The following is a 17,099-nucleotide window of genomic DNA, read 5'->3' on the forward strand; positions in this document are numbered from 1 at the left end:
CACCACCAGGCTCACCTAACCCTGCACCCCCCTCCCTCCAAAACCCTCAGTTTATTTCTCAGAGTGCAGTCTATCATGGTTCGTCTCCCCCTCCAATTTCCCCCAATTCACTTTTCCATTCCTTCTAATGTCCTCCATGTTATTCCTTATGCTGCACAAGTAAGTGAAACCATATGATAATTGACTCTCTCTGCTTGACTTATTTCACTCAACGTAATCTCCTCCAGTCCCGTCCATGTTGATACAAAAGTTTTGTATTCATCCTTTCTGATGGAGGCATAATATTCCACTGTATATATGGACCATATCATCTTTATCCATTTGTTTGTTGAAGGGCATCTTGCCTCTTTCTACAGTTTAGCAATTGTGGCCATTGTTGTTATGAACATTGAGCTACAGATGGCCTATCTTTTCACTACATCTGTATCTTTGGGGTAATTACCCAGTAGTGCAATTGCAGGGTTATAGGGTAGCTCTATTTTTAATTTCTTAAGGAATCTCCAGACTGTTTTCCAAAGTGGCTGCACCAACTTGCATTCCCACCAACAGTGTAAGAGGGTTCCCCTTTCTCCACATCCTCTCCAACACTTGTTGTTTACTGTCTTGTTAATTTTGGCCATTCTAACTGGTGTAAAGTGGTATCTCAATGTGGTTTTGATTTGAATTTCCCTGATGGCTAGTGATGATGAACATTTTTTCATGTGTCTGTTAGCCATTTGTATGTCTTCTTTGGAGAAGTGTCTGCTCATGTCTTCTGCCCATTCTGATGTGGTAATCTATTTTTTGAGTCTTGAGTTTGAGGAGTTCTTTATAGATCTTGGATATCAGCCCTTTGTCTGTGGTGTCATTTGCGAATATCTTCTCCCATTCTGTGGGTTGCCCCTTTGTTTTTTTTAATTTTTGTTTTTTTTTTAAGATTTTTATTTATTTATTTGACAGATCACAAGTAGGCAGAGAGGCAGGCAGAGAGAGAGAGGAGGAAGCAGGCTCCCCACTGAGCAGAGAGCAGGACCCTGGGATCATGACCCGAGCCGAAGGCAGAGGTTTTAACCCACTGAGCCACTCAGGTCCCCCAACCCCTTTGTTTTGTTGACTGTTTCCTTTGCTGTGCAGAAGCTTTTGATCTTGATGAAGTCCCAAAAGTTCATTTTTGCTTTTGTTTCCTTTGCTTTTGGAGACATGTCTTGAAAGAAGTTGCTGTGGCCAATGTTGAAGAGGTTACTGCTTATGTTCGCCTCTAAGATTTTGATAGATTCCTGCCTCATGTTGAAGTCTTTTATCTGTTTTGACTTTATCTTTGTGTGTGGTGTAAGAAAATGGTTAAGATTCATTCTTCTAAATATAGCTGTCCAATTTTCCCATCACTGTTTGTTGAAGAGACTGTTTTTTGTTTTTTTTTTTTTTTCCCCCACTGGATATTTTTTCCTGCTTTGTTGAAGATTATTTGACCACAGAGTTGCAGGTCCATATCTGGGCTCTCTTCTGTTCCACTTGTCTGTGTGTCTGTTTTTGTACCATGCTGTCTTGGTGATCACAGCTTTGCAGTAAAGCTTGAAATCAGGCAACGTGATGGCCCCAGCTTTTTTCTTTTTCAACATTTCATTAGCAATTCGGGGTCTTCTCTGGTTCCATACAAATTTCAGGATTGTTTGTTCCAGCACTTTGAAAAATGCTGGTGGAATTTTGATCGGGATGGCATTGAAAGTATAGATTGCTCTAGGCAGTATAGACATTTTAACAGTGTTTATTCTTCTGTTCATGAGCATGGAATGCTTTTCCATCTCCTTGTGTCTTCAATTTCTTTCATGAGTGTTCTGTAGTTCCTTGAGTACAGATCCTTTGGTTAGGTTTATTCCCAGGTATCTTATGGTTCTTGGTGCTATTGTAAATGGAATTGATTCTCTAATCTCCCTTTCTATGTTTTCATTGTTAGTGTGTAGGAAAGCAACTGATTTCTCCCTTCCAAGTACTAACCAGGCCCGACCCTGCTTAGCTTCCGAGATCAGACGAGATCGGGCGCGTTCAGGGTGGTATGGCCGTAGACTGATTTCTATGCATTGATTTTGTATCCAGCCACATCACTGAATTGCTGTATGAGTTCTAGTAGTTTGAGGGTGGAATCTTTTGGGTTTTCCATATAAAGGACCATGTCATCTGTGAAGAGAGAGAGTTTGACTTCTTCTTTGCCAATTTGAATATTTTTTATTTCTTTTTGTCTGATTGCTGTTGCTAGGACTTTTAGTACTATGTTGAACAACAGCGGTGAGAGTGGGCATCCTTGTCCTGTTCCTGATTTCAAAGGGAAAGCTGTCAGTTTTTCCCCACTGAGAATGATTTTCGCTGTGGGTTTTTCATAGATAGGTTTTATGAAGTTGAGGAATGTTCCCTTTATCCCTATACTTTGAAGAGTTTTAATCAGGAACAGATGCTGTATTTTGTTAAATGCTTTTTTTGCATCAATTGAGGAAGAGCATGTGGTTCTTTTTTCTTCTTTTATTGATTTGTTCTGTCTCACTGATTGATTTCCAAATACTGAACCACCCTTGCATCCCAGAGGTAAATCTCACCTGGTCATGGTAGATAATCTTTATAATGTACTGTTGGATCCTGTTAGCTGAGATCTTGTTGAGAATCTTGGCATCCATATTCATCAGGGATATTGGTCTGAAATTCTCCTTTTTGATGGGGTCTTTGCCTGGTTTGGGGATCAGGGTAATGCTGGCTTCATAGAAAGAGTCTGGAAATTTTCCTTCTGTTTCTATTATTTTGAAACAGCTTCAGGAGAATAGGTATTATTCTTTGAATGTTTAGTAGAATTCCCTAGGGAATCTGTCAGGTGGTGGGCTCTTGTTTTTTGGGAGGGTTTTTGATCACTGCTTCAGTGTTGTTACTAGATATTCAGGTTGTCAATTTCTTCCTGTTTCAGTCTTGGAAGTTTATAGGTTTCCAGGAATGCATCCATTTCATCTAGGTTACTTAACTTATTGACATATAACTATTGATAGTAATTTCTGATGATTGTTTCTATTTCCTTGGTGTTAGTTGTGATCTGTCCCCTTTCATTCATAATTTTATTAATTTGGGTCCTCTCTCTTTTCTTTTGGATTAGTTTAGCCAGTGGTTTATCGATCTTACTGATTCTTTCAAAGAACCAGCTTCTAGTTTCGTTGATGTGTTCTACTGTATGTCTAGTTTCTAACTCATTGATCTCTGCTCTAATCTTGATTCTTTCCCTTCTTGTGCATGGGTTGGCTTAATTTGTTGTTGATTTTCCAGTTCTTTAAGGTGTAAAGAGAGCTGGTGTGTTCTGGATTTTTCAGTTTTTTTGAGTGAGGCTTGGATGGCTATGTCTTTCCCCCTTTGCTGTATCCCATAGGTTTTGGACCGATGTTTCTTGATTCTCATTGGTTTCCATGAATTGTTTAAGTTCTTTTTTGATTTCCTGATTGATCCAAACATTCTTAAGCAGGTTGGTCTTTAGCTTCCAAGTTTTATTTTATTTTATTTTATTTGACAGAGAGAGAGAGATCACAAGTAGGCAGAGAGGCAGGCAGAGAGAGAGAAAGGGAAGCAGGCTCCCTGCTGAGCAGAGAGCCTGACGCGGGGCTCGATCTCAGGACCCTGAGATCATGACCTGAGCTGAGGGCAGAGGCTTTAACCCACTGAGCCACCCAGGAGCCCCTAGCTTCCAAGTTTTTAATTCCTTCCAAACTTTTTCCTATGGTTGAGTTCCAGTTTCAAAGCATTGTGGTCCGAGAATATGCAGGGAATAATCTCAATCTTTTGGTATCGGTTGAGCCCTGATTTGTGATCCAGTATGTGGTCTGTTGTGGAGAAAGTTCCATGTGCACTCGAAAATAATGAATATTCTGTTGTTTTAGGGTGGAATGTTCTGTATATATCCATGAGGTCCATCTGGTCCAATGTGTCATTCAAAGCTCTTGTTTCCTTATTGATTTTCTGCTTGGATAATCTGTCTGTTACTGAGAGTGGCATGTTAAGATCCCCTACAATTAATGTATTCATATCAATATGGCTTTTTATTTTGATTAACAATTGGCCTATGTAGTTGGCTGCTCCCATATTGGGGGCATAAATATTTATAATTATTATATCTTCTTGGTGGATAGACCCTTTACAAATGATGTAGTGTCCTTCTGTATCTCTGACTACAGTCTTTAGTTTAAAATCTGATTTATCTGATATGAGAATCGCTACCCCAGCTTTCTTTTGAGGCCCGTTGGCATGAAAGATGATTCTCCATCCCTTCACTTTCAGTCTGGATATATCTTTTGGTTCCAAATGTGTCTCTTTTAGACAGCATATGGACGGGTCCTTTTGTTTTATCCAGTCTGCAACGCTGTACCATTTTATGGGAGCATTTAGGCCATTCACGTTGAGAGTGATTATTGAAAGATAAGTTTTTATTGACAGCATGTTGCCTGTGAAGTCCTTATTTCTATAGATTTTCTCTGTGATTTTCTGTTCTATGTCACTCTTGGGTTCTTTCTTATTTTATAGAAGCCCCCCTTAATATTTTTTGTAGTGCTGGCTTGGGGGTCACATACTCTTTTACACCTTGCTGGTCGTGGAAGCTTTTTATCTCTCCATCCATTTTGAGTGTCAACCTTGCTGGATAAAGTGTTCTTGGCTGCATGTTCTTCTCATTTAGTGCCCTGAATATGTCTTGCCAGCCCTTTCTGGCTTGTCCGGTTTCTGTGGACAGGTCTGATGGTATTCTGACCTTCCTCTGTACATAAGGAATCTCTTCCCCCTAGCTGCATTTAGAACCTCTTGTCTAAAATTATGATTCTTGAATTTTGCAATCAAGTGTCTGGAGATCTTTCTAGATTCATTGATCTTGGTGGATGTCATTTCTGCCTCCAGGACACAAATGCTTGTTCCATTTCCCAGACTGGGGAAATTTTCATCCAGAATTTTTTCAACTATATCTTCTAGTCTTCTCTCTTTCTCCATCCCCTCAGGGATCCCAATAATTCTGGTGTTGAAATGTTTCATGGTGTCATTTATTTCCCTAATTCTGTTTTCATGGCTTCTAAGCTGTTTGTTCCAGGCCTCCTCCTGATCCTTTTCCTCTTTCAGTTTGTCCTCTAGATCACTAATTCTGTCTTCTGCCTCGGTTACCCTAGCTGTTAGAGTATTTAGATTAGTTTGGATCTCATATTGATTTTCTCCAACCTGGATTGGAGGCATTGCCTGGATAGTTGTTGCCCTGAATTCCCTTTCTGACATATTATTTATGTCCGTATGCACCAGTTCTGTGGAAGAGGGCACGGTCTCTGGATTTTTCCTCTGTTGGGTGTTCTTCCTCCTCGTCATTTTGGTGAGAGGTGGTTGAGGGGATGTATAGCTGAATATATCAACCATGATCTAAGCAAGGTGCACCCTCTCCACTGATGTCTTCTGCCCCTGTTGAGATCCAGAAGTGTATAATCTTACATCTCAGGCTGATTTCATGGGTGTTCAGAGTGTTCTGGTAGATATTTAGCACACTTTAGGGGACCAGTTGAAACAGGTTCTCCTACTTCCCTGCCTTCTTATCCCTCGTCCGCCCAAGAGGCCACTCTTAAAGTAGCTTTACCATCTAATGTATTTTGGTATTTTATTTCAGTTGTTCAGTATTAACAAAAAAATCTTCTTTTACATGGATCAGTAGTGAGAGTCATAGAGTTTTATATGCATGGTAAAACACCACCCTGAGTTTAAAACAATACCTATTACCAGGACTACAACCTAGTAATTGATGATATAGTCACATGTCAAAAGAATGAATATATGCACACATAAAGGGAGAGAGAATTCTCATGAGCAAGTAAGTCTAACCAGGTACTGGCTTAGGTCAGGTTTTTAAATTTCTTTAATCCTTAGTTTCCCCCTCTTTAATATTAGGATTACCATCCTTATATCATCCAATTGTAAGAATTGAAACTGAATTATGTCTGTATAATGCTGAGGATGGCATATGGCACATAGTGGACTCTTGATAAATGTTACTTTTTTTTCCTCAACCCTATTCAATCTTTTCCTGTATCAGGAGTGAAAGAGGGATCAGATTTTCAATTTGCTCAAATGTTTCTCTGTATTTTAGATGCTACCATATTCTAATAGCTTTAGCCTGTCAGATTTCATCTGTTTTGTTTGTAGTTAAGGTAGCAAATTGATTTTTTTTTTAAAGACATTGATTTATTTGAGAGAGAGGGAAAGAGTGTGTGTGTGAGACTGGGGGAGGGGATGAGGGAGAGCGATTCTCAAGCAGACTGCCCACTGAATGTGGAGCAGGTTGTGGGGCTCAATCTCAGGACCCATGAGATCATGACCTGAGGTGAGATTAAGAGTCAGATGCTTAACCAACAAATTGATTTTTGAAAGTACTCTGGGTGTGCTCTGTAAAATAACTGTTTTTAAGCAAAAATTGTTAATTTGGGATCCATGGGTGGTGTTCAGAAGGTCCATGTATCCTTTTCCCCCTGCATTGTATGATAAACTCTCATATATATGGGGGCTTGGTTTGGTTGAAGTACCATAACTACCTTCACATTCTCAAAGGTGTTCATGCTCCAACCCCCACTCCTCCCCACCCCTCACCAAAAGATAAGAATTACTGTGTTAGAAGGAATCTGTTTACTAAATGTCTAGTCATAGTACATGGTATAGTATGGGAGCTAAACAAGATGATTTGTATAGATTATTTTATTCCTCATAATATCCCTGCCAGGTAGGTGTTTTAAATAATTTTTAAATTATTTGTTTTACTTCAAGTTTATATTTAGGCTTAGGATAAGGATTCAGTGAGGGGAGGTTGTATGAAAGATGGAAATGCAAGGTTCCTGCTATAAAGGAGGTAGGCAGTCCGTGATGGAAGCCCAGTGAAGAGATTAGCCTTGAGCAGGAGAAGGCATAATTCTTTTGAAACTTGGGGAAAGGAGGTGAAAATCGATTCATATGATTTGTTGTGAAGAAGAGAAATAGAAGAGAAATAGGCCTGATTAGTCTGAACTTTAGGAAACGGCATTGAGGGTTCAAGGAATTGAGAATAGAGAAAGTTTGGAATAAACACTGTGAAGAACAAAAGGTTTGGGGATAGCAGAAAGGATTGCCAGGAAGTACTGCGGTTAATCATAAGGAGGCAGAGGATGTTTTAGAACAGCAAGACATTACATTGTTCTTATCCATATTCTTTTAATGAAAAAGATGATTTGAATCCAATTATAATTTTTGGTTGTGGACTAATATGGTGGTGGAATGTTAATTTTTTTTTCAACATACCTTCTTGAACATGCTTTTTAATTTTGATTTTAAGTTCTTTTACTGTATGAATTGAAGGTCCTGAAGGTGTTGAATTAAAGATTCCTCTATTTTAAAAAATTGTGTATGTCAGCAAACAGGTGTGGAAGATTTTAGAGCTGAAGTGATGCATAAAGGCATGTCCTTTTAGGGTGATTGGGGAGGACGGTCAGAAGGGCTAAGCTATGGAATGGCTATCCTTAGAAATTTCTGTATGAAGTTATCCTCACTACCTAGGGTCTTTGGCTTGCCACAGATCTGCTTTGAGATCCTTTTCCCTCAATACCTCAGTTGACTCTGTCCTGTCCTAGTGTAGTCCTTGACCCATTCTCACTGATAATCCTTACATTTAATACTTCCTTACTTTCCTTCTGCACAAATGCTATTAAGTCTGCCCATCAGCACCTGAATTTTTGTCATCATTCTGTCACTCATTAGTTCTAGCTTTGTGGTTAAGGAGGCATAATAAAATGAAAAGAATAGGACCAGAACTTCTAGTTTTGTTGAATCACCATATTGTACAATGACACTAATATAACTTTCTATGTTAACTATAATGGAATTTTTAAAAAAAAGTATATGGGGAAAAAGAAATTTTTGATTTTAATTTTAACTGTTACTTAAATATGACCTTGAGCCAGTCATTTCATTTCTGAGTCTTTATTTATATGGTTATAATAATGGCTATGATCTGTTGTGTTTTCAAAATGTGCCAGGAACAATGTTAGATGTTTTGTGTTGTTATCTCACTGATAATCTTAGTAACCCTATAAAGAAGGTGGTATTTTCCTAATCTTAAAAACAAGGAAACTGAGGTTCAGAGAAGTAAATTAATTTCCATAAAGTGCAGTACAGTAAGGTACAGACTGGATTTGAGTGTCTAAGCCTATAAGGTTCTAAGCCCATGCACTTTCTTTTATTTCTTAATTCTTCACCTTTGTATAGTGCTTTACATTTTATAGAACATTCCCACTGGTATAAGTACACTTAATACTTTTATATTGGGCTAGATGGCATCATCTCTTCATTAGTAACGTTGTGCTATTTTGGTTGCATGATTATATTATTTTCAATGTACTGTAGCATATTATTCCTTATCAACTTAGTCATTTTATTTTGTGTTGATTTTGCCTATAAGTTTCTCCTCAAAAATGGAAATAAAAAACTCATCTTTTCACTTTTAGGAAATGCTGAATGTTCACGATCATTATCAGAACATGAAACATATAATTTCAGGCGATAAATCCAATCCAGACAAAGCCCTCAGCTTGATAAAGGATGATTTTTTTGACAATATTAAGAACATAGTTTTGGAGCATCAGCAGTGGCACAAAGACAGGAAGGTATGTGACTGCTTGTTGGATACCTCGCCATTGTATTTGCATTACACACTAATAGCCGGACTTAGGTGATAAAATTTAGAGGCAGCTTACTTGAGTGGCTATATGTTTCTAGAGTTACGATTTCGAGGGCTTTATTTTTCTAGCTCTGGCTTTGCCAGTTATCAGCTATGTGATGTTATTTAACCTTAAAACAGATTTTGTTATGTAATTATATAATTAAACAATTATTAGTAGCAATTCTATAATATGTGTTAAATAATATACATTATATATAATGTCAGTGTAACTATAATGTTGGTATACACAGATTTATTATAATCTTTGTAATTTAGCATTTTCCAGAGGTTGCACACTAGCTGTCTTTGGGTCAGATCCTACACACAGGTGTGGTTTCTTGAATGATATGGTGTTGATCCTAACACTTCTTTAAAATGTTGAATTAATCACTAGAATTTAAATTTTTGTGAGTTCACTTAAAATTGCAGACATCCAACTTCTCTTAAAAGTAAGTAGTTTGGGGGAATGCCTGGGTGGCTCAGTCGGTTAAACATCCAACTCTTGATTTTTGGCTCAGGTCGTGATCTCAGGGTTGTGAGATCAAATCCCGTGTTAGGCTATGGGTTCAGCACAGAGTCTGCTTGAGATTCTTCCCCTCTCCCTTTGCCCTTCCTCCCATGCCCATGCCCTTTCTCTCTCTAAAATAAATAAGGCTAAAAAATATTATTAAAATTCAGTGGTTCGGAAACCCTGGTTCCATTTTTCTGCATGGCAGCAGACTGCCAGGTTGTGGCAGTTGTGGCTTCTTCCATTGTGATTGGGCATGCTTTACCTGACTGGGTTTATCCATTTACAGATCTCATCAACACAAATCTTCCGTTTAGTTTTCTGATCCAAATACTGATGCTAGGCTGCCCATTTTCCACAGTAACCTTTTCACACAGAGAAACTTTTTTACTCTGGAAATCAGCTTTGCTCAATTTAACTTTTAAACCACTCTTCCGTCTTATTTTAGTAAATCCTTTTAGGAAAAAATAAAAGAACATAAATAACTTCTGATGACTTACTATGTATCTGATAATGTATTAGTATTTTCACAAATGCTACAAAGGTGGTATTATTTTATATATTGTCTTTTAGAAAGACTTGCTCCCACTTTTTGCTTTTTTATTGTATAAAGGGAGCTGGTTCAAGAAAAAAAAGGGCTGGCTCAAAACATTGAAAAGATAAAGAAAGTGATGAGCTGACAGTCTTGGAAAAGAGGAAACAATTTGCTTCTTGTACACCCATTTATTTTAATGAGAGACAGCACATTTTAGACTGAATACTTTGTTACAAATGAGTTACACAAATGACCTAAGCAATTCATGTAAAAATCTATTAGGTACTCTGTTATAGTACTTTGATAGTACCTTTTTTTTTTATAGTATGTCTTTTAGTAAGCTCTCTAATTAGCATTACTAAGACCTCTAAAAACCTGAAAGAAAGGAGGATAAACCAATTTTCTTACTGCTGTGTAAAGTGTGTGTTTTCCTTCATTAGTTAGGAGGATTCAGACATTAAATTGATAAATTTTAAAACTGTTCTGAAACCTAACCTTGATATTAATGTCAGGTGGTGAACCATGCTGTAATAATGTGAAGTGATCATTTAGTTTTGTAGTAATTAAATGATTCTCACTGCTCTGAAATGATTTGCAATTGATTTTTTAGTTAATTTGAATTATAAATGTGTACATATAACATTTTCGCTCTTTCAGAATCCACCCTTAAAATCAAAAGTTAAAGATGGAGAAGAAAAGAGAGAAGGAAATTCACAAGAATCAGAGGTCAGAAAAATTCACTATATGATTATTTACGGGGCAATAGTTAAGTTAGCTTCTTTTGATATGTGGCTCTGATTCTGTATACAAGTATCATGACCCTTGGTCACTATTAACACAATTATCTCAGACAATTCTGAAACATCAGTTCTCTGAAGAGTTAGTTTGTTCTTTTCTGGAAACTGTATGAAAGATACATCAAGAGTAGATTGGAAGTGAGGATGGTAAGTGTTTCTGCAGGGAAAGAGGAGGGTAACGGTGGAGGGTGCTCTCTGCCCTGACACAGACAGAGCAGGGTTTTTGCATTATGTCTTTTCTTACTTCCTGTCGGACTTTCAACCAGTGTGGAAGGCTTGCTATTATTTATTTATTGCTTCTGCCTCCACAGAGTTTTTATCTATCTTAGTTGATGAGACAAGGAACCATTTTTGGGCATAGGCAGATGGGGGGGTGATGGCCTTAATCATCAACGCTTTCATTCATATGAACCTCTTTAAATCCTAAATAATAACAATCAGTAGCCATAGGGATGGTATTGTGGACCTGCTATGAGAATGTGGTGTGTTTTTATATGTCTTTGGTGAATATGAGTCCAATGAATATTAACTTCTTTGACCCTACGTTCTCAGATCTTATTTCTGATAACAAATAGTTGGGAATCCATAATTTCTGTTAATATTTATGTTTCTTTTTCTCCTTCCTGTTTATGTTTTATCCAGAGATGTGAAAGGGCAGAATCTTTAGCGAGAATAAAATCAAAGGCCTTTTCAGTTGTCGTTCAGGTAAGTTATTTCTTTCATAAGATAATTTAGGAATTGACCGGATGCTTTTTTTTTTTTTTTTAAAGATTTTATTTATTTATTTGACAGAGAGAAATCACAAGCAGACAGAGAGGCAGGCAGAGAGAGAGCGAGGGAAGCAAGCTCCCTGCTGGGCAGAGAGCCCGATGCGGGACTCGATCGCAGGACACTGAGATCATGACCTGAGCCGAAGGCAGCGGCTTAACCCACTGAGCCACCCAGGCGCCCTAGACCCATTTCTAATTTCTAAACTATTGCCCGTAAATTTTTTAGACCCATTTAGACCCATTTCTTTTTTAGACCCATTTTTTAGACCCATTTCTAATGATTCTAATTCCTGATCCACTTGGATCAGTTTGGTTTATAGTAACTTTCTCAATATAGGCAATTAGATTTCAGACTTCGTTCTGTTAAGTCAGCTGTCACTCACTGGTTCTACTACCAAATTTTTTTTTTTTTAGCAGCTCCATTGTTTTCTACTATTTCTGTTTTGGAAGTTTATTCAGAAATTTTCTCACTTTCATTTTAGTGGGATTTGAGGGGAGAACACAGATAAGTTTATGTGCTTAATCCCATATTTTTTCCTGGATTGTTTTCATGAATATAGGAGTTCTTTTTTCTGTGGGAAATTACTATCATTTTCTAGTTGTAGAAATGAAAAGGAATAAATAAAAAATTAAAAGTGATTGTAGATTAGTTAAGTGTTACATATTTGTTATCCTACACAGTGAATTGAGCACAAAATATTATTGAGTGAAAGCACCAAGGACAATAAGTTAACTAATCCAAATTGTTTTAAACCAGAACTGCCCACATTATATAGTGCTGATTGATGTTTAGTGTGTATCTTAAAACATGATGAGAATTAAATTGTAATTCCCATAAAGTGTTACAAGAGTGTGTCATAGCATAGCTGCAGGTTTTTTCTTTATTGAGGTACAATTAAAATATAATGAATGGCAATTTTTTAATAGTTGTTAATACCTGGATTTCAGCATTAGCTGAAAACTCCTGTAAGGACTCTGCTTAAGCAAGTAAGGAAATTCATTGATTGAAAATAACTAAAATGTCCTTGCAGTGTCCCTTTATTTTTCACCTTTTATGTTGCTTTCACTGTCTTCAAATGTTCCTGACAGCCAGCTATGCATGTTTCCAGCTGTGGATTCAATGGAAAGGGAGAATTTTCCTTCCTAATAGTTACACAGAATTCTAAAATTGAGCTCTGGTGGAGATCACATGCCCACCCCTGAACAGATCAGTGGCCACAGTGATGTGAAATTTTTGACTAGATGAGCGGCACGTACCTGGAGCCAGGTGTCAAGTGGTTCCACTCAAAACACATAGTGATAACTAGGGAACAGAAGAAAGGGAGACTAGGTTAGTAGACAGTAAAAAACAGTCCTCATCCTTTATACCTGTTTCCCAGCCATGCAACAACAACTACATTTTAACCCAACAACTACATTTTTTACCCAATTTGAGTAGATGGTGATGACAGTTGTAAGAAGCCTTCCTGTTATAAAGAGAAAAAAGAGTATATATATTTCCTTTTATAAAGATTAAAGAGTGTATATATATGCAACAAGTATTAAGCAAGCCAGTATAATGGTGCTTTTTATGAGTTATTTTTCCCCATCTTTGTGTATTTTGTCTTTTCCTAAATTGTCTATTAGTTGGATTCATTTTGTGATTTATTGTGGTTAATTGGATTTCTAACTCTTAAGGCATCCAAGTCAAGAAGGCATCGTCAAGTCAAACTTGACTCTTCTGACTCTGATTCTGCATCTGGTCAAGGACAAATCAAAGCAACTAGGAAAAAAAGAAACAAAGAAACATTGAAATCAGCAGGAAGGAAGATGTCTTCTAGAAACAAAGGTAACTTTTTAAAGTCTTTTTGAGACTCAGCAAGGGATAATGAATCTTGTTTTACAACTTCCCTTCCCTGTTCTTTCTTTATTAAAAGGGATTAGATACTTGTTTGAGAACTTTGTGAGATTTAATTATAAACATGAATTAATTATCTTAGATCCTTAGAATCTTACTGCTTAAAGGGATCCTAAGAGTTATCAAATTCATCATTCCATAGATGATGAAATTTAGGTCCATACAGATTAAATAATTTGTCCAAAAGTGAAATAGCTATTTATAAAATCAGTCTAAAATTGTCCAGACCATATTTTATGAGTACTTTTTGTGTGTGAACTAAACTTAAGTGTAGACTTAGCTGTAATACATTCTATAAACTATATTTCCCTTTAGCTGCATTAATTAAGCTGTACCTTTTCTTTTAAAATAGTGTGTCTATCAAATTAACCTTAGTATTTGATTCTTAAAGAAATGACTATATATTTTAATAGTTTAATTTTTAAAAAATTGCACGAGTAATATATATTCACCATACATAAAGTTGGAATCTGATTAGCAGGCTCAGGAGGAGAAAAAAAAGTCATTAGAAACATTAGTAAATATTCAATGCCTAATATAAAACATATTCCCAGCTACTAGTGCAGTATATAAAGATGGGTTATGGCTTTTTAACATAAATGTTTTCCTTCCTATATCCTTTCCCTTCCAGGTAGTGGAAGGAGAATTAAAGTTAAATACCTTTAACATAGTCCAGATATGATTAACTTTGGTAACAGTTGCTTGAAGTATACTGAAAATTCAGAGGAGGAGATACCATATTTGTTAAGGATAATCAGGAAATACTTCAAAAGCAGAATTTCTTGGTTCTTTTTACAAGGCTGGCAGATATTGGGAAGAAACCTGTTAGACCAATCTCACTCTGAAAAAAAATCCTATTATAAGTATTGAAAGAATCCCAGCTATAAAACAACTTAACTGAGTGCATTTTGTTTCAGAATGCAGGGACGGTGCAATTAGGAATATATCAATATAATTTGCCATACAAATAGATTAAAAGGGAAAATGGGAATTCATTTTATACTTACCCAAGAAGACATTTGATAAAATCTAGCATCTATTCTTGATTAAAAAAAGAATCCTTTAGATTAGGGGGTCAGCAAACCTGTTATAAAGAACCAGGGGGTAAATATTTTAGGCTTCTTAGGCCATAAGATTTCTTTAACAACTACTTAACTCTGCCATTGTAAGGCAAAGTAACCACAGACAATATATAAGCAAATGAATATGTTCCAATAAAATTGTATTTACAAAAACAGGTGGTAGGCCAGGTTTAGCCTGGGGCCACAGTTTGTCAGCCTCTGCTCCAGATAAAAAAAAAGTAGTATGTTATATCTTAACTCAGTTTTAAAAAGTATGTATGTGAGTGCATGTTATTTGACAAAAGGCCACCTCATGTTTGTTGCTAGTACATAGAAGTATCACAATTGTATTTAATACTGCCTGTCAATGTAATTAGGCAGGATAGTGAAGTAAGACATGATTTCAGAAAAATTAGAAAATTACCATGATTGGGGTACCTGGGTGGCCCTGTGGGTTAAAACCTCTGCCTTCAGCTCAGGTCATAATCTTAGGGTCCTGGGATCAAGCCCCGCATCGGGCTTACTGCTCGGCAGGGGGCCTGCTTCCTTCCTGCCTCTCTGCCTACTTGTGATCACTCTCTCTCTCTCTCTCTGTCAAATAAATAAATAAATAAATTTAAAAAAAGAAAATTACCTTGATTTACAAATGACTGATTTTATGCGTAAAAATATCTTAAAATTCCCTGGAAAAAACATAGGAGCACAAAATTTAGTAAGGTAAAGGACACCACTGCAAACTGTACAGAAATTAAGAGGCTAATAAGGAAAAATTATAAATACTCTTATGCCAATAAATTGGGTTAGGTAAAACGGATATATCTTTTTAAAGACACACATTTCCAAAACCAACACTAAAAGAAATATAGCATTTGAGTAGTTCTACATTTTTTTTTAAATTAATTAATTTTTTATTTTTTCAGCATAACAGTATTCATTATTTTTGCACCACACCCAGTGCTCCATGCAATCCGTGCCCTCTACCATACCCACCACCTGGTGCCCCCAACCTCCCACCCCCCACCCCTTCAAAATTCTCAGATCGTTTTTCAGAGTCCATAGTCTCTCATGGTTCACCTCCCCTTCCAATTTCCCTCAACTCCCTTCTCCTCTCCATCTCCCCTTGTCCTCCATGCTATTTGTTATGCTCCACAAATAAGTGAAACCCTATGATAATTGACTCTCTCTGCTTGACTTATTTCACTCAGCATCATCTCTTCCAGTCCCGTCCATGTTGCTACAAAACTTGGGTATTCATCCTTTCTTTTTTCTTTTTTTTTTTTTTTTTTACAGCTTTATAAACATATATTTTTATCCCCAGGGGTACAGGTCTGCGAATCGCCAGGTTTACACACTTCACAGCACTCACCATAGCACATACCCTCCCCAATATCCATAACCCCACCCCCCTCTCCCAACCCCCTCCCCCCATCAACCCTCAGTTTGTTTTGTGAATTAAGAGTCACTTATGGTTTGTCTCCCTCCCAATCCCATCTTGTTTCATTTACTCTTCTCCTACCCACTCAACCCCCCATGTTGCATCTCCTCTCCCTCATATCAGGGAGATCATATGATAGTTGTCTTTCTCCGATTGACTTATTTCGCTAAGCATGATCCCCTCTAGTTCCATCCACATCGTCGCAAATGGCAAGATTTCATTTCTTTTGATGGCTGCATAGTATTCCATTGTGTATATATACCACATATTCTTTATCCATTCGTCTGTAGATGGACATCTAGGTTCTTTCCATAGTTTGGCTATTGTAGACATTGCTGCTATAAACATTCGGGTGCATGTGCCCCTTCGGATCACTACGTTTGTATCTTTAGGGTAAATACCCAGCAGTGCAATTGCAGGGTCATAGGGTAGTTCTATTTTCAACATTTTGAGGAACCTCCATGCTGTTTTCCAGAGTGGTTGCACCAGCTTGCATTCCCACCAACAGTGTAGGAGGGTTCCCCTTTCTCCGCATCCTCGCCAGCATCTGTCATTTCCTGACTTGTTAATTTTAGCCATTCTGACTGGTGTGAGGTGATATCTCATGGTGGTTTTGATTTGTATTTCCCTGATGCCGAGTGATGTGGAGCACTTTTTCATGTGTCTGTTGGCCATCTGGATGTCTTCTTTGCAGAAATGTCTGTTCATGTCCTCTGCCCATTTCTTGATTGGATTATTTGTTCTTTGGGTGTTGAGTTTGCTAAGTTCTTTATAGATTTTGGACACTAGCCCTTTATCTGATATGTCATTTGCAAATATCTTCTCCCATTCTGTCAGTTGTCTTTTGGTTTTGTTAACTGTTTCCTTTGCTGTGCAAAAGCTTTTGATCTTGATAAAATCCCAATAGTTCATTTTTGCCCTTGCTTCCCTTGCCTTTGGTGATGTTCCTAGGAAGATGTTGCTGCCGCTGACGTCGAAGAGGTTGCTGCCTGTGTTCTCCTCGAGGATTTTGATGGATTCCTTTCTCACATTGAGATCCTTCATCCATTTTGAGTCTATTTTCGTGTGTGGTGTAAGGAAATGATCCAATTTCATTTTTCTGCATGTGGCTGTCCAATTTTCCCAACACCATTTATTGAAGAGGCTGTCTTTTTTCCATTGGACACTATTTCCTGCTTTGTCGAAGATGAGTTGACCATAGAGTTGAGGGTCCATTTCTGGGCTCTCTATTCTGTTCCATTGATCTATGTGTCTGTTTTTGTGCCAGTACCATACTGTCTTGATGATGACAGCTTTGTAATAGAGCTTGAAGTCCGGAATTGTGATGCCACCAACTTTGGCTTTCTTTTTCAATATTCCTTTGGCTATTCGAGGTCTTTTCTGGTTCCATAT

General features: G+C 37.4%; 1 protein-coding gene across 2 annotated transcripts in view; it reads left to right on the forward strand.

The window, feature by feature from the left end:
* The window catches only part of SNAPC1 (small nuclear RNA activating complex polypeptide 1), a 41,485-nt gene that overhangs the window by 4,436 nt on the left and 19,950 nt on the right, over positions 1-17,099 (forward strand). For both annotated transcript variants that reach the window (XM_047739299.1, XM_047739300.1), the window contains 4 exons: positions 8,490-8,648; positions 10,405-10,473; positions 11,187-11,249; positions 12,992-13,142. In XM_047739299.1, the coding sequence (XP_047595255.1) occupies positions 8,490-8,648; positions 10,405-10,473; positions 11,187-11,249; positions 12,992-13,142 (442 nt within the window). The remainder of the gene's footprint in view (positions 1-8,489; positions 8,649-10,404; positions 10,474-11,186; positions 11,250-12,991; positions 13,143-17,099) is intronic.

Source organism: Lutra lutra, chromosome 7, assembly GCF_902655055.1.
Source record: "Lutra lutra chromosome 7, mLutLut1.2, whole genome shotgun sequence".
Lineage (NCBI taxonomy): Eukaryota > Metazoa > Chordata > Mammalia > Carnivora > Mustelidae > Lutra > Lutra lutra.